Source organism: Scyliorhinus canicula, chromosome 3 (assembly GCF_902713615.1).
Source record: "Scyliorhinus canicula chromosome 3, sScyCan1.1, whole genome shotgun sequence".
In the NCBI taxonomy this organism is placed as follows: domain Eukaryota; kingdom Metazoa; phylum Chordata; class Chondrichthyes; order Carcharhiniformes; family Scyliorhinidae; genus Scyliorhinus; species Scyliorhinus canicula.
The window spans coordinates 201,629,990-201,650,328 of NC_052148.1; the positions used below are offsets into that span (position 1 = coordinate 201,629,990).

At 50.4% G+C, this 20,339-nt stretch overlaps 1 protein-coding gene across 1 annotated transcript in view; it reads right to left on the reverse strand.

Moving 5' to 3' along the window:
• Nucleotides 1–20,339, reverse strand: part of LOC119963224 — a 105,684-nt gene that overhangs the window by 6,510 nt on the left and 78,835 nt on the right. Inside the window, exons 4-5 of the mRNA XM_038792000.1 lie at nt 14,753–14,838; nt 12,957–13,014 (exon numbers count right to left, since the gene is read on the reverse strand). Of these exons, the coding sequence (XP_038647928.1) occupies nt 12,957–13,014; nt 14,753–14,838 (144 nt within the window). The remainder of the gene's footprint in view (nt 1–12,956; nt 13,015–14,752; nt 14,839–20,339) is intronic.

Sequence of the window (20,339 nt, forward strand, 5' to 3'; positions counted from 1 at the left end):
GGACAGAGCTTGGCACAGGGGGATTGAGGGGCCATTGGGGTGAGTGGAAGGACAGAGCTTGGCACAGGGGGATTGAGGGGCCATTGGGTGTGAGTTCGAGGATAGGGCTTGGCACAGGGGGATTGAGGGGCCATTGGGGTGAGTTCGAGGATAGGACTTGGCACAGGGGGATTGAGGGGCCATTGGGGGTGAGTGGAAGGACAGAGCTTGGCACAGGGGGATTGAGGGGCCATTGGGGGTGAGTTCGAGGATAGGGTTTGGCACAGGGGGATTGAGGGGCCATTGGGGTGAGTGGAAGGACAGAGCTTGGCACAGGGGGATTGAGGGGCCATTGGGGGTGAGTGGAAGGACAGAGCTTGGCACAGGGGGATTGAGGGGCCATTGGGGGTGAGTGGAAGGACAGAGCTTGGCACAGGGGGATTGAGGGGCCATTGGGGTGAGTTCAAGGACAGAGCTTGGCACAGGGGGATTGAGGGGCCATTGGGGGTGAGTGGAAGGACAGAGCTTGGCACAGGGGGATTGAGGGGCCATTGGGGGTGAGTTCGAGGATAGGGCTTGGCACAGGGGGATTGAGGGGCCATTGGGGGTGAGTGGAAGGACAGAGCTTGGCACAGGGGGATTGAGGGGCCATTGGGGGTGAGTGGAAGGACATAGCTTGGCACAGGGGGATTGAGGGGCCATTGGGGGTGAGTGGAAGGACAGAGCTTGGCACAGGGGGATTGAGGGGCCATTGGGGGTGAGTTCAAGGACAGAGCTTGGCACAGGGGGATTGAGGGGCCATTGGGGGTGAGTGGAAGGACAGAGCTTGGCACAGGGGGATTGAGGGGCCATTGGGGGTGAGTTCAAGGACAGAGCTTGGCACAGGGGGATTGAGGGGCCATTGGGGGTGAGTTCGAGGATAGGGTTTGGCACAGGGGGATTGAGGGGCCATTGGGGGTGAGTTTGAGGACAGAGCTTGGCACAGGGGGATTGAGGGGCCATTGGGGTGAGTTCAAGGACAGAGTTTGGCACAGGGGGATTGAGGGGCCATTGGGGGTGAGTTTGAGGACAGAGCTTGGCACAGGGGGATTGAGGGGCCATTGGGGGTGAGTGGAAGGACAGAGCTTGGCACAGGGGGATTGAGGGGCCATTGGGGGTGAGTTCGAGGATAGGGCTTGGCACAGGGGGATTGAGGGGCCATTGGGGGTGAGTTCGAGGCTTGGCACAGGGGGATTGAGGGGCCATTGGGGGTGAGTGGAAGGACAGAGTTTGGCACAGGGGGATTGAGGGGCCATTGGGGTGAGTTCGAGGCTTGGCACAGGGGGATTGAGGGGCCATTGGGGGTGAGTGGAAGGACAGAGTTTGGCACAGGGGGATTGAGGGGCCATTGGGGTGAGTTCGAGGCTTGGCACAGGGGGATTGATGGGCCATTGGGGGTGAGTTCGAGGACAGGGCTTGGCTTGAGGGATGATAGAGGATAGATGGGGACATGAGGCAGCATGGATTGGTAATGGGTGTGTTGGAGGGTGAGGGATTGTGAGGACCTGGCAGCAGGATTACAAGAGGTTTAATGACCTCATTTGAGTGGTCAAGGTCAGTGAATGCATCTCCACATGACATCTCCTACCCAGCGTACCAACAACCTCTCACACCCTTTATGCACCACACTCCCAGCAGCTCCATCTCTCACCTAGCAGCACTCCCTGATTCGATCTCAGAACTCATGCCAAACATCCAGAAGCTATTCTTTCAAGGCAAACGCATCACCCAAATACAGTGCTACACTGCTATAACCCCCACAAGACACACGGGGACGACGCGATCGATCTCCCCATGGGGCGTTTGGAATATGAGCTCCCCCACTGAGGCCCAACAGTGGGGCTCATTAATTCTCTGAGATAAAAGCTGGTCCAGAAGGGAGCCGGCATCTTTGGATGGGCCAGGCTGGGACGAGGGGTGCTATTCGCCGATGTACTTTCTTACTGTGAGAAGGAAATAAACTTCTGCAACATACCTTTTCGGGACTCCTCATTAATAACCATATTGGCGATGAGGATGAAACAGAGCTACAGATGGCACTGCAGGACATCCAGACCATGGCTCCATCTCACCACGGGGGAGCAAGGTTAGTACTGGTTCAAAAATGCCACTCTTCGCGAGGCTCGACGCTTTTGACGTGAGTATAGAAGACTAGGCTCAGTATGCTGAGCGTATACGACCCTTTTTCATGGCGAATGCCATTGCTGGGCAAGACCGCCAGAAGGTGTATCTTCTGACCACCTGTGGGACCCCCACTTTTAATGCCATTAAGAGCTTAACCTACCCTGCAGCCCCAGACTCCAAGATGTTTGATGAATTGGTGGCGCTTGCGACAGACCACTATGAACCCAAACCGTCGGTCATTTTCCAAAGATACTGGTTCAATATGACCGAGAAACCCTGGGGGAGTCTATCACTGAGTTTCCAGCATGCTTACACAAACTGGCTGAGCACTATGATTATGGACCATCCCTACCGGAAATGCAAAGGAACCACCTTGCGTGCGGAGTTAGCAACATGACGACCCAGCAGGAATTGCTGACTGAACTGTCTTTAGATCTGAAAAGAGCCATCGCGATCTCCCTCTCAAGGGAGAGTGTGGAGAAGGGAGACCAGGAGCTCCATGGTGTGTCAGAAATGGAGGTAAATAGCATAGGGTGCCCCCCATTTCAGCGAGGGATGCCCCCTAGGAACAAATCTTCTGGGTCCCAGCCCTTACGGAAGCAACGTCAAGGCCAGGCCCGTCGGCCGAGGGCAGCTGCAGCCAGTGGAGACGCCTCCCCTGAATCACTGGAGTAAGATTCATAGAGGCGAGAGGGAACAACGAGGACCAGGAACCCCAAGTCAGCCAACAAGCACATTGCCCTGGTAGAGGGATGCGCCTACCTCGAGTCAGGGCCTTTCACCTAGCGCAGCCTGATGAAACCGAGTGCGTGCAGTTAAACTACATCACCGTGCCACAGGTTACTCTCATCAAAGTCACCGTCCAGGTGAATGGTCACCTACTTGTAATGGGTCTGGTCACGGGGCTGCGGTCTTGGTGATAGGATGGCAGACATTCCAGAAGGCCAGGATGGGAATCCAGCGCTTGCACTTGAGGGATACTGAGGCACGTTTGGCAATGTACACGGAGAACCGATAGTCATCGCGGACTGACAATGACCCCAGTCGCCAAAGGACAGCAGTCCGGCTGGTTGCCTTGATAGTAACACGGGTGTCATAATATACATCCATGTATATAATGGAGTGCAGACAGGCAGTGATTGACACACAGGATGACCAGTGAGCACACAGAACACAGCAGCCAATCACCAGACAGGACACAACCAGTATAAAGCCAGAGGGCACCAGTTTTCCCGCTCTCTCGGGATCCAGCCTCTGGGTCAGTCAGAGCTCGTGAGCATAGCCAGTGCAAACACCATGTGGTAGTCAGTAAGTCTGGTCAGGCTAGCCTCAGATCTCCAGTCAAGTCAGCCTAGCGTCAACCCACAGTTGAAAATGTAAAATAGTTAGATGTTAAATAAAATCGTGTTGCATCTCATCAAGTGTTGGAAGTCTGTCTCTCGCTACACTGCATCAAACGCAGTCCACATAGACCCAGCCTACCCAACACATCAACGGGGACCTGACCTAGTCTGCTGGGCTGTGGTTGGCTGCAGAGGCTCTATTTGGACTGGCAGCTGGTTTTCAGAATGGGCACTGGGGGATTTTACAAGGTCCTGGGGAAGTATCTAGATGTCTTCCAGGATGAGCTTGGTAAGATTAACCATGCTGCAGTCAAGCTTCACGCAGACCCCAAGGCCCAACCGAGGTACTTCAAAGCCCGCCCAGTTCCCTACGCAATGCTGACAAAGGTGAAGGATGAGCTCAATCGGTTGGAAAGCCTGGGAATCATTTGGTTGGTTCGATTTGCACAGTGGTCAGCGCCAGTAGTTCCAGTGCTGAAACCAGATAAAATCGTCCACCCGTGCAGGGATTACAAGATAACGGTGAACAAGACCTCTCGTTTGGTCCTGATGCTCCAAATGGAGGACCTCTACACAAAGCTGGCTGGAGGACACTCTTTTTCTAAACTTGACATGAGTGACACATACCTCCAATTGGAGCTAGACATGGCTTCCAGAAGGTTCGTGGCCATTAATGCCCATGGAGGCCTCTGCGACCTCGCAAAGCTGTCATTCACCTGAGGAAGGAGCAGTGCTCCAAAAGCTAGTGTTTGAAACAAACATGTTGGACTTTAATCTGGTGTTGTAAGACTTCTTACTTCGGGGTGTTATTGGCTTGTCCTATTTTTCTGAGTCATGGGGAGCATCCTCCAAGGGTGACAGTTTATTTGGATGATGTCCTGATCAGCGGAGTCACTGAAAAGGAGCACCTGAAAAACATAGAGGAAGTCCTCTGCCGGGTTTCTGAGGCAGGTGCCTGCTTTAATAGGGAAAAATGTATTTTGCACGTATGAGAGTTCACACACTTAGGCTACCCAGTCAACAGGAATGGCTTACACCCGATGGAGGAGAAGGTGAGAAGGTACGGGCAATCAAACAAGCCTCCACGCCTAAGAATGTGACCGAATTGCAGTCGTTCTTAGGCCTCGTGAATTATTATGGGAAATTTATTTCTAACTTGGCGACCATCCTTGTACCGTTGTATGCACTATGCACTATTAAAAAAGCACCAGGATTGGGCATGGAGAGTGCCACAAGAAGAAGCGGGCGCCAAGGTGAAGCAGTGACTGTTGTCATCGGGCTTGTTGACCCACTATGGGTCTCTTTTGGTCACTTCTGATGCCTCCCATATGGAATGGGGCAGTGTTATCCCACCATATGGATGATGGGACAGAAAGACCGATAGCCTATGCATCGAGGACATTATCCGATATGGAGCACAATTATGCTAAGATTGAGAAAGGAGGGCTGGTATTTGTTTGTACGGTGAAGAAATCCCACCAATACATTTACAGGCTATGTTTTACAATTGTAAAGGACCACAAGCCATTACTCGGGTTGTTTAAAGAGGACAAGGCAATTCCGCCGATAGCATCTGCCTAGATACAGTGTTGGATCCTCTTGTTATCAGCGTATGAGTACATGTTTGAGTATTGCCTGGGCATGCAGATTGCAAACGGGGACACTTTGAGCCGACTCCCATTGCTGACACGGCCCCCATCTCTGCCAGTGACTGACGAGGTTGTATCGGCCTTAAACTTTATGGATACCTTCCAAGTTCCCGCCGCACAGGTTCGGGATTGGACACAGAAGGACCTGGTCTTGGCTAACTTACGCCATATCGTCTTGCATGAGAGTCGGCAAGGGAAACTGCCTGTGGAACTGTGGGTTTACAAGAGCAAGAAGCAAGAGCTTAGCGTGGAGGATGGCATCCTGTGGGGAGCTCATGCTCTGATTCTTGGTCAGGGCAGGAAGTCTATCCTTCAAGACCTACACAAAGCACACCTGGGGGTGTCGAAGATGAAAATATCACCAGGAGCTACGTATGGTGGCCAGGTTTGGATGACCACATCGAGCAGTTGGCCCAGCAATATGCCACATGCCAGTAATATCAGAAGCTCTCGCAAGTCACTCCCCTCCACCCATTGGAATGGCCAGGCCGACCTTGGGTGCGCCTGCATGTGGACTTCACCAGACCCTTTCAAGGCAGGATGTTCTTGCTGATAGTGGACACCCACTCCAAATTGTTAGACATCCATCAAATGCCATTAAAAGCCTTTGAAGGCTACCACCGAGAAACTACGCCTCTCGTTCAGTACCCTTGGCATCCTGAAGGTATTGGTCACGGACAACGGTACCTTGTTTACTAGCAAGGAGTTTGTCCACTTCACAAAGTCAAACAGGGTGAAGCACATCCGGACTGCCCCATATCACCCTTCCTCAAATGGTCTAGCAGAACAAGAGATACAGACATTCAAGAGGGACGTGAAGAAACAGGCCACGGGATCCGCGGAAACAAGGTTGGCATGTTTTTTGTTCAGGTACTGTACCATGTCACACATTATGATCACTGGCAGAACTACTGATGGGCCGAAGGCTGAGAACCTGTCTTAGCCGAATGTTCCTGATGTTAGCAGTGGAATGAAGACAAGATCTCCAGAGGCAGTACCGAAGCAGATCGACACAGGACAGATGTTTTCAACCGGGGACACGGTGTACGTCCGGAACTTCGGAGACGATGCCTGGTGGATACCAGAGACCGTGGTGGAACGACTGAGCCAGTATCTTACACGGTAAAAACATGGGAGCAGACGGTCCGAAAATGTACTGACTCCACCGAATGAGCCGTCATTTAGTGCCGCCTGCCTGGCACAACGGGGCCTGGGAGCATTGCCCGGTACCACTCCCAGCATGCCATTGCCAAAATTCCGGGCATAAACGATGTCCCTGGCATGGAACGTTCACCCCAACGTCCTGGAATGCGGTGATTCGTCTGCAGCCCCGATGCCACTCAACTGTTGCCCCAAGGTTTGGAAGAGTCTGGAAGCATTGCCCCATCAAGAGTTCTGGTGGAGCAATCCCAATGGTCACATGCAGCATCGTACGGTAATTGAATAAGAAGCGAGCCAATCGCATGTCCATTGACCTGGTTGACAGCCTTTCCTTTTTTTTCCAATTAAGGGGTAATTTATTCGTGGTCAATCCACCTACCCTGCACATCCTCTTGGGTTGTGGGGGTGAGACCCACGCAGACACGGAGAGAATGTGCAAACCCCACATGGGCAGTGACCCAGGGCCAGGATCGAACCCAGGTCCTCGGTGCCGTGAGGCAGCAGTGCTACCACTGTGTCATTGTGCTGCCCATCAACAGCCTATTCAAACCTTGTTTAAAAGTTTGGACCACCCTCTCTGTCAGTCCATGAGACAAAGGATGATATGTCATTTTACGGATGTGCCGAATGCCATTGCGCTGCAAACAAACGGCAAACTCTTCACTGGTAAAAGGAGTTCCATTGTCTGTAACCAGCACCTCCGGAAGTCTATGGATACCCGGATACCCTGAGCCTCTCAATAGTAGCCCTGTATGTTGTGGAAGCCATCCTGAATACTACCAGCCACTTGGAATGGACCTCCACAATTATTAAAAATGGAGCCATGAATGGTGCAGCAGATCCATGTGGAAGTGAATCCAATGATGTCCCAGCCATTCCCATGGGTGGAAAGGCGCTGACAACAGCAGATCCTGCAATTCCTGGCTGCTGAGAAGTTTTGTACCATTCGCTCGATGTTCCCATCGCTACCCAACCACCAACATAGTTTTGTGCCAACATTTTCATTTTGACACCCCCGGATGGCCGGCATATAAATCCTGTAACACGGCTTCCTGTCCCTGAGGGGGAATGACCAACCCAGCACCCCACAATATTACCCCAAGCTCCGCTTGGACTACTTCTGAGCGAAGGGTCGCAGTGATGGTGGAAGTGCCTTCTTTTTACTGCCATCGACAAGCATAAGGCGGAGCTTCGCCAATGCCGGGTCCATGCACGTATTGAGCAGCCGCCATCAGTAAGGTGTTCATAAAATTAAAGGTCGCAATCACCTCATCCGCCATAGGTGGGGACGGGCACGCGCGGACATTGACAATTGGCTGAGGGCATCCACGTAGACAATCCTGGTACCCAAAATGTGTTGAAACGTGTACACGTGAGCAGCAAGCAGGAGTGCCCACTGCTGGATCCTGACTGACACAATCGGTGGGATGCTCTTGTCATCCTGGAATAGGCCGAGTAATGGCCTGTGGTCTGTTATGATAGTGGAATGCCGACCACCCACATGTTGATGGAAGTTCTGAATTCCAAAGATAACAGCAAGACCATTCTTCTCAACTTGTGAGTACCGGTTATCGGCGCCTGCCAAGATCCTCAAGGCAAATGCGCTCCATACCATCACTCCACTTATGGGCTATCACCACCCCAATGCCATAAGGGGAAGCACTGCACATCAAAATCAGGGGCCTAACCTGGTCATAGTGTGTCAGGAGTTGGTTGGATGATAGGTGCCTCTTTACAACTGTGAATGTCTCATCCTGAGATGTGCCCCAGCACCATTTCTGATCTTTTCACAACAACACATGCAACGGGACCAATAGGAGCCAATAAGGAAGCCAAGTTTGCAATAAACATGCCATAATAGTTAACAATGTCCAAAAAGGACCAGAGTTCAGTGTTGTTCCGCGTGGTGGGGCATCATTATAGCCCGGACTTTACCCTTGACTGGGTGCAGCCCATCATTATCCACACGGTATTCAAGGTAGATCACTGCTTGGCACGGAAAACACACTTACTTTGTTTTAGTTGGGCACCCACATTGGCAAAACGGCAGAGTACCTCCTGGAGATTTGTCATGTGCTCCTGCTCTGTGTAACCGGTGATAAGAACATCATCTAAATAGGTGGCCACTTTTGGAAAGCTCTGTAAAATGTTCTTCGTCACTCTCTGAAATATCGTGAGGGCCGATGAAACTCCAAATGGAAGGCGGGTATACTCAACCAATCCACGATGTGTATGCATCATGGCAGATTTTCTAGTCTCTGGGTCAATTTCCATCTGTAGTTACGCTTGGCTCATATTGAGCTTTGTAAATGATCAGCCCCCGGCCGGTCGAGCATATAGATCCTTGAGGGGGGGCATCGGTTAGCAGTCCAATCACAAAGCTGTTTACAGTAAGCTTGAAGTCCCCACACAGCCTGACGGCTTTATCAGGTTTCAACACTGGCACCAAGGCACAGCGCATTCCGCAAACTATACTGATCGGATGACTCCTAGATCTTGCAACCGTTGGCAGTTCTGCGCCCACCTTAAGTAATGCATTTGGAACTGGCCTCACCTGGAAGTACTGGGGCTGAGCAGTAGGATCGACATAGATGTGGGCTTTGGTACCCTTCAGCCTGCCCAGACTGTCCTGAAAAACCTCCGGATATTTATTCAACACAACGTAGAGATTGGCAGATTCAATTCGAAAGATTTGCTGCTAATCAAATCGAAGGACCCAAAACCAGTCTCTTGCCAGTAAATTTGGACCATGTACAAGCCCTCGGGGCAGCCAGACCACCTGCTGTCCGTAACCAGCATCACAGTAGTGCCCACAATTTTTAATGGCCCCCCCCTTTAGGTGGCCAATCGAGCCTTGTTATCTCGCAAGGTCAGCGGTATGATTCCCATACACAGCCGTCGAAAGGTGTCGAGGTCCACAATGGAAATGGTAGCCCCCACATACATCTCCATTGGTACTGGGTGTCCATTAACCTGTAAAGAAATCTGAATAGGTACGACCCTTGGAGTCGAAACACAGTTCAACAGAATCAAACAATCATCACCGTTGTCCTGTGAGTCCACGTGCAAAGCCCTCGTCCGGGATGACCGCCGCTGCCATCGTGGGCAGCCCGCGCTGTGCCGCTCCGAGTGGCCCTGACCCTCACGAGACCTTCGACCACAATGGCGGCACGGCGGCATGGCGGCTGGCTCTCACCATCCTCCTCGGGTGAGGTATCCCACCAGGCAGCGGCAGCCCCCGCAAACCGAACTCTGCCATAAACCTGTCTGGAGGGCTGCTCTGCCGGAGGAATTCTGGCTGAAAACGCACCGTCCCGTGATTGATATGGAGTCAGAACAGAAGGGCGACCCAAACAAAGCACAACATAATCAACGGATCCTTGTCGTTCCTGTACACCCTTCTCCGCATGTTTGTGAGAGAAGGAGAGTTCAATGCGTATTTTCTGCGAACAGCTTCCACTGAGTGGTCGAATTATTGATACGACACATGGGTTTGTCCATTTCTGAGAGGGACGGCCTGAACTTGCAGTGCGCAGCCAAGTGCCGCAAGTGAGCTAAAAAGTCCCTAACCAACTCACCAGGGGAGCACATTGCCGTGCCGTGTTAAACCGGTACATTTGCATAATCACAATCGGTTTGAGGTCATAGTGGTCCGAAACCATGGTCACAAGTTCATCGAACAACCTGGAATCCGATGCTGTCGGGTAGGTCAAACCTTTGATGATGTCTGGGCCCCGCAGTTCGTCAGAAGGAGAACTTTTTGTCGGTCTTCCCCCAATATACCATTTGCTTGGAAGAAGTATCGCATGCACTCTGCATACTGATTCCAATCCTCCAGCCCGCATTGAAGGCATCCAATTTACTGGAAAACAACACTTTTTAAATAATCTTTATTAGTGTCACAAGGCGTTCGTATGGGGGGGTAAAAATGCTAGGATCCCAAAGAAGGTCCTACAAAAAACAAAATCCAGGGGGGTGCTAGCCCTCCTGAATCTACAATTCTACCACTGGGCGGCAACAGCCGAGCGAGTAAGGGGTTGGATCCAGGAGCCAGAAGCCGAGTGGGTGCGTGCGGAGGAGGCCTCCTGCATGGGGACCTCCCTCCGGGCCCTCGCCACGGCAGCCTCCCATCCCCACCCAAAAAACACTCCAGCAGCCCAGTGGTGACAGCCACCCTCCAATCCTGGAACCAACTGCGGCAGCAATTTGGCCTGACCAAAATGTCGGACAAGGCTCCCATCTGTAACAACCGTAGCTTCACACCAGCACTGACTGACGCCACCTTCAAAAGGTGGAGGCAGGACGGGGGGACACTGACAGTCAGGGACCTATACACGGACGACAGGATCGCAACACTGGACGAACTGACTGAGAAATTTCAGCTAGCTGGGGGGAACGAGCTACGGTACCTGCAGCTCAAAAACTTCCTACGAAAGGAGACAAGGACGTACCCACAACCGCCACGACAGACACTACTGGAAGACCTACTGGACGCAAGTATCCTAGAGAAAGGGAACTGTAGCGACATGTATGACCGACCGGTAGAAAGGGACGACACCGTACTGGACGCAACAAGAAGGAAATGGGAGGACGACCTGGGGATGGAGATAGGGTGGGGACTCTGGAGCGAAGCACTGCATAGGGTCAACTCCACCTCCACGTGCGCAAGGCTCAGCCTGACACAACTAAAAGTGGTACATAGAGCCCACTTAACGAGAAACCGTATGAGTAGGTTCTTCCCGGAGGTGGAGGACAGATGTGAACAGTGCCAAAGAGGCCCGGCCAACCACGCCCACATGTTCTGGTCTTGCCCCAGACTTGTGGAGTTCTGGACAGCCTTCTTCGAGGCTATGTCCGAAGTGGTGGGGGTGAGGGTGGAGCCATGCCCGATAGTGGCGGTCTTCGGGGTTTCAGACCAGCCAGATCTATTCCTGGGGAGGAGGGCGGACGCCCTTGCCTTTGCCTCCCTGATCGCCCGCCATAGAATCCTGTTTGGCTGGCGGTCAGCAGCACAGCCCAGAGCTGCAGACTGGCTGTCCGACCTCTCGGACTCTCTCCAAATGGAGAAAATCAAATTTGCCATCCGAGGGTCAGACGACGGCTTCCATAGAACGTGGGAGCCATTCATACAATTGTTCCGGGACCTGTTTGTGGCCAACGTACAAGAGGAAGAATAGTCGGGTGGCCAAGAATCAGGGGAAAATGGACGGGAATCGGGGGAAGGTAGCCGGGGGAGGGGGGGGGGGGGGGGGGGGGGGGTTACGGGTTCGTTATGGGTGTTTGATGGCAAGCTAAGGCCCAAAACCAAACTATTAATAAATGCCTATAAACATGTGCCTCGGCCATATTGGGGAATGTAAAATATGTATGCTGGCTAAAGGGGGCGGCCACAATTGTTGTTATGAAGATGCTTACCTGTAAATATACATGTTAAATTTTTGTGTTTTCTTTTTTTCTCTCTAATAATTTGTAATTTGTCATATATAAAATATGAAAACTCAATAAAAAACATTTATAAAAAAAAAATTAGTGTCACAAGTAGGTTTACATTACTGCAATGATGTTACTGTGAAAATTCCCTAGTCGCCACATTCTGGCGCCTGTTTGGGTACACGGAGGGAGAATTCAGAATGTTTAAATTACCTAACAGCACGTCTTTCGGGACTTGTGGGAGGAAACCGGAGCAACTCGGAGGAAACCCACGCAGACACGGGGAGAACGTGCAGACTCCACATAGACTATCACCTAAGCCAGGAATCGAACCTGGGTCCCTGGCGCTGTGAAGCAGCAATGCTAATCACTGTGGTACTGCACTCAGCATAAACTTCCAGAGTATAGGCATATCGACGGATGAGTCTGGGGCTTCCGTAAATCCTCGTCGCCAATATAATAATTCATAAGGAAGCTGTCGTGAACGAAGATGAATTTATTGACATATTTACAATTACAGGCTTAGCTCACATCTCAGTCACTGTGTAAAACTCACTGGGAGGATAGGTTTGACCGGGTCATGAGTTGGACCTGCTTTTATCCCCTGCATCAACAAACCTCAGGTGGTTGGCCTCCACCCCTTACCCAGGGAGCTCGTATTCCACAAGTCCCACAGGGAGATCAATGATTGTTTCCCTACGGTCCTTGTGGGAGTTGTAACAATTATGTCAGAATGTTTCAAATATTGATGATGAATGTCATCTGCAGCCAAGTGTCAACATGTCGAGATATGGCAGTGCTATCTAGTTCTTGTCAATATCAAATTAAATCTCAATTGTCAATGTGCAAAGAATCATCTTTCTGTTGTCTGGAGCCCTGTCTCCCTGAGTTAATTGTAGCCTCTGGTGTTTTACACAGCTCCGTGCTGCCACTTTACTCTAGCCCACTTCCTGTTATTTCTTGTCAGGACATGCCACAGTATGTGTGATTCTGTCTTTCCAGTATGCCATGTGGTGAAATACACGCGACTATAAACTTGATTTGCGTTAATATTGAATACATTTAATAATCTGTGACAAGTATAATTTTAAAAAATCTATGTGTGATGTGTTTGATTGTTAAATATTCAAAGCTGTACTATACAGGGTTACATACAGATAGACTTGTTTTCCCTCTGAGTGACAAAACTTAATGTTTTCTCTCTCACTCTTTCTTTCTCGCTGTCACGTACCTTGGCTTGGGGTTCAGGTCTTGGTCCTCGCTGATATCTGGTAAACCCTCCTGTTGAGCTGGAATGATGTGGGAGTGCATTAGGAAATGGAACACAACACATTGAATCTCACATGGAGCTTGGCTCTGAGAATAGGGGTACTTGTACACCTGTGAGGCTTCTCAGACAACTCAAATAATGGCTGAAGTTTACTTTGAGCGGGTAGAATCACCACAAAATTTGTCAGTGTCCGTTTCAGTGAGACAACTTTGTGTATCGCTCCAGCTGAGTTTTCACTCCAGACACTCTGGTACTGAGGGCATAGAGAATCTAGGGACATGGTTTGCACAGTTACTCAGGATGGGCGAGGCCTGATCAGAGCCGGCAAGACCAGCTACACAAAGATTGGGGTGCCATCTTTAAAGGGTCAAAAATTAAACTGCCCCCAACCCCCTCCATAGACATGGAAAATCCCCCCCCACAAGCATTGGGGTAGCCCTCCACCACACCAGAATCGAGGCACCCCCACCTCCCCACAAGCATCATGACATGCCCCCCCCCCAACCACATTTAAGAGGAATACCGGGGGGGGGGGGGGTTGATAAACTGAGGTCGGAAATATCTAATGATGTCATAATGTTTGCAAATCAGGCTTGCACCCTTCCTGGACATGAACCCAATGACACCATCGGAGGGGGGAGGGGGAAAATCCTAAATCAAAATTTCAGCCACACAAATCCTGCTTTTGGTCTCTCCGTCAGAGCAGAGAGTAATCACAGAGAGTGATTCCTTCAGAGCAGAGAGTAATCAGAGTGAGTGACTCCTTCAGAGCAGAGAGTAATCAGAGAGAGTGACTCCTTCCGAGCAGAGAGTAATCAGAGAGAGACTCCTTCAGAGCAGAGAGTAATCAGAGAGAGACTCCTTCTGAGCAGAGAGTATTCAGAGAGAGTGACTCCGTCAGAGCAGAGAGTAATCAGAGAGAGTGACTCCGTCAGAGCAGAGAGTAATCAGAGAGAGTGACTCCGTCAGAGCAGAGAGTAATCAGAGAGAGTGACTCCTTCAGAGCAGAGAGTAATCAGAGAGAGTGACTCCTTCAGAGCAGAGAGTAATCAGAAAGAGTGACTCCGTCAGAGCAGAGAGTAATCAGAGAGAGACTCCTTCTGAGCAGAGAGTAATCAGAGAGAGTGACTCCTTCAGAGCAGAGAGTAATCAGAGAGTCGACTCGGTAAGGCTGGCAGCTTTGGAAAAATGGTGCCAGGATCTGCCCCAACATCACCTGTTGCAAGCTTCATTCCATTGTCTCTTGCCTCTGTTGTTCAATTGGTCAGCACCCATGACTCCCCTGAAATAATTGGCTAACCGCCATGAGGTGGAGTGTGGCTGGCCACTAAATACCCAATCAGTAATGGTACCCACATCCAGTCTCTCTGCCTGGACCTGCCGCCTTGCTGAAAACCTTAGCCCAAATTTCTGCATTGGAACCTAAAATGTGTAATTTAAGGAAATGTGTTCAAAGGAAATAACGAGGTGGGGGGGGGGGGGGGGGGGGGGGGGATGGGCATGAGAGGAAGTTATGGAGAGAGGGATAGTGTGAAGTGGGAGAGAGGGGGGGGAGAGTGAGAGATAAAGAGAGGGGGAGGTGCGGAGAGAGGTAGAAGAGGAGAGATAAAGCCAGGTTCAGCCTGGGCCAGATTCAAAACCATGACCTCCATCATCATCGAGTGCCCTACAATCTCCTTTATTGATAACATTGTGAAATGTTTCAAATGGGACAAGTTGACTGTGTTGAGAAATGTATTTTCTAATTGCGCACTTACACATCATTTTCATGCTGCCCATCCATCTGTCAAGTTCATCCATTTCAACTTCCATCACCGAAGCCACGTCTTCCTCAAACATTGGGCTTATGAAGGAAAATAATTATTAGTGGTGAATAATACTGTTCATATTTTTAAGAATCAGAGCATTGCATAATATTTCTTTAAAAAAAAACACATGTACGTATTCTCACAGTTGATCAAAATTATTAAGGCTGAAAATTCACAGAGCACAATCCCAACATGTGCTCCAAAATCACACACACACACATACACACCACTCAGCCCCACTACCATACACACCCCACCTGACAGCTGAATGGCCAGAGGACGAGGAAAGTCCACTAATTTGCATATATATGGCAGGACTATTCAGGCATGGTTTCTTCTTTTTTCAGAAAACATTTTATTGAGGCATTTAGAATTTTAACATTCTAAACAACAGAGTGGTCCAACACACGCAAACCCCCCACAATGACATACCAAACTTCCCTCCCACCCAACTTCCCCCCGCCCTAACTCCTCGCTACCCATGTATTAGATTCCCTGCCCTTATTTTTCACTTCCACGCCTCCCCCCCCCCCCCCCCCCCCCCGGCCAGCTGACGGTCAGTTTGTTGATGAACGGCTGCCACCTCTGAGCGAACCCCTGTATTGAACCTCTTAAGGCAGACTTAATCTTCTCTAGCCTGAGAAATCCTGCCAAGTCACTGACCCACACCCCCGACTTTGGAGGCCCCGAGCCCCTCCATCTCAACAAAATCTGTCTCCGGCCCACCAGGGAGGCAAAGGCCAAAACATCAGCCTTTCTCTCCCGCCGGGTTCCCGGATCTTCCGACACTCCAAATATTGCACCTCTGGACTCTGAGTCACCCTTCCTTCCAGGACCTCTGACATGACATCTGCGAATCCCTGCCAAAATCCCCTCAGCTTTGGACATGCCCAAAACATGTATACATGATTCATCAGACTTCCCTCACACTGCCAACATCTGTCCTCCACCTCCTCAAAAAACCTACTCATCTGGGCCACCGTCATATAAGCCATGTGGACCACCTTGAATTGGATCAGGCTAAGCCTGGCACACAATGAGGATGCATTGACTCTCCTCAGGGTCTTCTCCCACAACCCAACTTCAAACTCTCCTCCCAGCTCTTCCTCTTCACTTCCCCAATTGGGACCCCTTCCCACTCCATCAATTCCTTATATATTTCCAAGACCCTCCCCTCCCCAACCCCTGTTTTAGACATCACCTTATCCTGCAGTCCCCTGAGAGGGAGGCGAGAAAAGCTTGGAACCTACCTACGGACAAAGACCCGTACCTGCAGGTACTGAAATCCGTTCCCACCCAGTAACTCAAACTCCTCCTCTAGCTCCTCCAGGCTCAGGAAACCCTCCTCAATGAAGAGATCCCCAAAATCTCGCAATCCCTGTCTGCTACCACCTCCTAAACCTCCTGTCCAGCCCCCCTGGAGCGAACCGGTGATTGTCACAGATTGATGATCACACCGACGCCTTTTCCATTCTCATGTGCTGCCTCCATTGCCCCCACACCCTCGGGGTTTCCACTACCACTGGACTTGTGGAGTACCGAACCGGCGAGAACGGTAGAGGTGCCGTTACAGAGTCTCCAGACTCGTGCCCTTACACAATGCCGCCTCCATTCGCTCTCACACCGACCCCACCCCACTAAAAACTTCCTAACCATCAATATATTGGCCGCCCAGTAGTAATTACTAAAGTTCGGAAGGGCCAAGCCCCCTCCCCATACCCCCACTCAGGTAGGACCTTCCTCACCGTGGGGCTTTCCCGGCCCATGTAAAACCCAAGATCGCCGCTTTCATCTTCCTAACAAATGCCTTAGGGCCGAAAATTGGAAGACACTGAAATACGAACAGCAGTCTCGGAAGGACTGTCATTTTCACAGTCTGTACCCTCCCCGCTAATGGCAGCGGGAACACGTCCCACCTTCGGAAGTCCCCTTTTATTTGCTCTAAACCTGCCCAAATTTAATTTGTGAAGCTGATCCCAGTCCCTTGCCACTTGAGTACCCAGGTACCTAAAACTCCCTCCCACCACCTTGAACGGCATCTCCCTCAGTCTCCTCTCCTTCCCCCTTGCCTGGATCGCAAACACCTCACTCTTGCCCATATTCAATTATACCCTGAGAACTGGCCAAATTCCTCCAGTATCCCCAGAATTCCTGCAATCCCCTCCAACGGGTCTGTTATATAAAGGGGAAAATCGTCCGCAGAGAGCGAGACCCTATGTTCCACCCCCCCCCCCTCCCCCCCCCCCCCCCCCTCTCACGATCTCGCAGTGCCATTGCCAAAGGCTCTGCGGCCAGGGAAAACAGTGGTGGGGAGTGTGGACACCCCTATCTCTTCTCCCGACTAAAATATTCTGATCAAACCTGGTTTGTCCTTATATTCGCCACCAGGTGCCTGATATAGCAACCGGATCCAATTTACAAATCCTAAACCTTCCCAGGACCTCCCATAGATATTTCTACTCCACCCGATCAAAGGCCTTTTCTGCATCCATGGCCACCACCACCTCGACCTCGCGGCCCTCCGCAGCATCATTATTACTTTAAGGAGCCACCTAATGTTGGATGTCAGGTGTCGTCCCTTAACAAATCCCGTCTGGTCCTCCCCTATTACCCAATCCTCTATACGTGTGGCCAAGATCTTTGCCAGCAATTTTGCATCCACATTTAGCAGGAAGATTGGTCTATACAACCCACAGTTCTCCGGATCCTTATCCCATTTCAAAATAAGAGAAATCGATGCCTGCGATAATGTTGGGGGAGCACTCCCAGCTCATTTGACTCATTAAAAACCTTTACCAGAAGCGGCCCCAACAGCCTGGAAATTTTTTTATCGAACTCAACCAGGTACCCGTCTGGTCCCGGGGCTTTGCCCGATTGCATCGCCCCCAACCTGTCTATAACCTCCCCAAGCCCGATTGGGGCCCCCAAATCCTCCACCAACTCCTCATCTATCCGCGGGAACTCCATCCCCCCCCAAAATCACTTCATCGCCTCCTCCCTGTCTGGGAGTTCCAATTTATACAATTTACTCCCAAAACACATCATTCACCCCTGCCGGATCCAGAACCACCTTCCCCCCTGTATCCCTCATTTTCCCAATCTCTCTTGCCGCCTCATGTTTCCTCAGCTGGTGCGCCAGCATCCTGCTCGCTTTTCCCCCATATTCATACACCGCCCCATCTCAGCTCTCCCACCGCCTTACCTGTGGACAGGAGCCCTAATTCTAGCTGCAGTCTCTGACGCTCTTTCAAAAGCCCAAATACTTAACATCCATAACAACTGTACATCTGTTGTGGTCTTATATCTAGCCACACGACAGCTGATTAGTGTCACCATTGTGGCTCAGTAAGAAGTCTTACAACACCAGGTTAAAGTCCAACAGGTTTGTTTCAAACACGAGCTTTCGGAGCACGGCTCCTTCTTCAGGTGAATGAATTCACCTGAAGAAGGAGCCGTGCTCCGAAAGCTCGTGTTTGAAACAAACCTGTTGGACTTTAACCTGGTGTTGTAAGACTTCTTACTGTGCTCACCCCAGTCCAACGCCGGCATCTCCACATCATGGCTACCATTGTGGCTGACAATGGATATCTTAACAGTATCCAGCTAAGGCCTGAAACACTACCCCTGCCACCCCTCCTCCCCCGCTCTGCCTGAGTCAGATGTTAGAGATCAAAGGAAGCAGATCAAAAGATTTTAGCTTCAGGGTAAGCAAACATTTAAACTGCATCAATGTCCAGGGTGTAAAATAACAAAGTTCACAGGCTAAATCTTTGTACCAGTCCACAGGAGCCTGATGGACAGTTAAAACCAAACATTTATTTGAGGCTGGAGGCGATACATACTCACATCAGTTACCTGTCTAATGCATGCACTGTCATGTCAAACGCAGAAATAGTTTAGATTTCAACTAAAAGCAGCCATTTGATTCCAATACACTTGATTAATTTGTGTGAGTAACTCAGACTGCTGACTGCTCAGTACTGAATACCACTTGCGCAATATATTTCAATCATAGCTGGAGTATAGCAGACTTGACTCTGCCTCATAAGAAAGTAGGATGTACATGAACTCCAGGGAAGTGATATGCAACAAATTACATGAGGGGATTTTCCTCCTCCTCCATGGTGCGTTCTGCAGCGATAGAGGGGGGTTTCACTCGAGGCCGGTGGAGGGATCTTCTCGTCCCACCATTATCAACGGAGTTTCCCATTGAACGCACCCCTCGCCGTCATGGGTGCATCGTCGGTGTGACCACAAGACCCCGTGAATGGCCAGAAAATCACACCCTAAAACAGTTGTTCCAACAATTCCTCTCAGCTTTTGCCTGACCCCTCCTGTAACTTTAGCAAGGCCTCAATAGAAGCCAGCAAGAATTGACACAAACTTGGTTACACAGTCTCGACTATTTCTGGGATTTTCTGGTTTACCGTGTAAGAAGAGGAACCTCTGTCCTTCCCTTTCATGGCTAATGACAGCATGGGAATAGCTACAAAGCAGGGGTTTAGAGCAGGCATTTCTACTGAGTGTTCATGCTTTTCCAGTTCAATTTGATGTCCATGTGTGGTAGTATGACTAGGGGTACTACGGTACCTGGGAGTGTGAGTTACTAGTGGTGGAGAAGGCTCGCTGCTCATTGGCCCAAGTGTTGCTTTCTCATTGGTCAAGACGAAGGTAGCTCCGCCCCATGAGGCGGAGTATAAGAACCCGTGTTTCCCAGCAGCCATCATTCTTTCTGTACTCAAACTGCTGGGGGAACTTCTTGTGGATTAAAGCCTTCAATTCAGACTACTCATTCGTTTCTGTGGTTATTGATCGCGCATCATCATGGTTGGATGGACATGGGTATACTGAAACAGGAAACGATTACTGGACCCTAAATGAGCACATGATACACAGCAGCAGGTCCAGGTGAGGGGCTGCCGCCTGGACTCCTGAAGATAAGAAATGTTTTTTTTTAATTCAAAATCAATTAGGTGAACTCATATTGAGCCTGCAATCTCTGGTAGGGCCAGATGCTGTTTAACCAGCATTGCAACTTGCCCTGGATTGCTAGGCCTGCTGGAAAATACATGAGGCAGAGTATTTTTTTCTCAATCTTCAAGGATTTCAGGAAGTTGACTTCTGGAGCACTGACAGAACCATTAAGAAGTTTTTGAAAAGTAGGAGGAAGTCTGAATCTGACATGAGCATATGGACATACAGACAAGGAGCAAGGGGTAGGCCATTCAGCCCCTCGAACCTGCTCCGCTATTTAATAAGATCATGGACGATCTGATAGCAACCTCAAATCTGCATCTCTCCTACCCTCAATAACCTATCACCCCCTTGCTTACCAAAAATCTATCCATCTCTGCTCCCACTGCTTTTTCAGGCCGAGAGTCACAACTTGGTGAGATAAACAATTTCACCTCATCTCCATTTTTAAATGGATGACCCCTTATTTGTAAACAGTGACCTGTAGTTCTCGATTCTCCCACAAGAGGAAACATGCTCTCCACAGCCACCCTGGCGGGTGAAGAAAGGAAGTAAACATGAG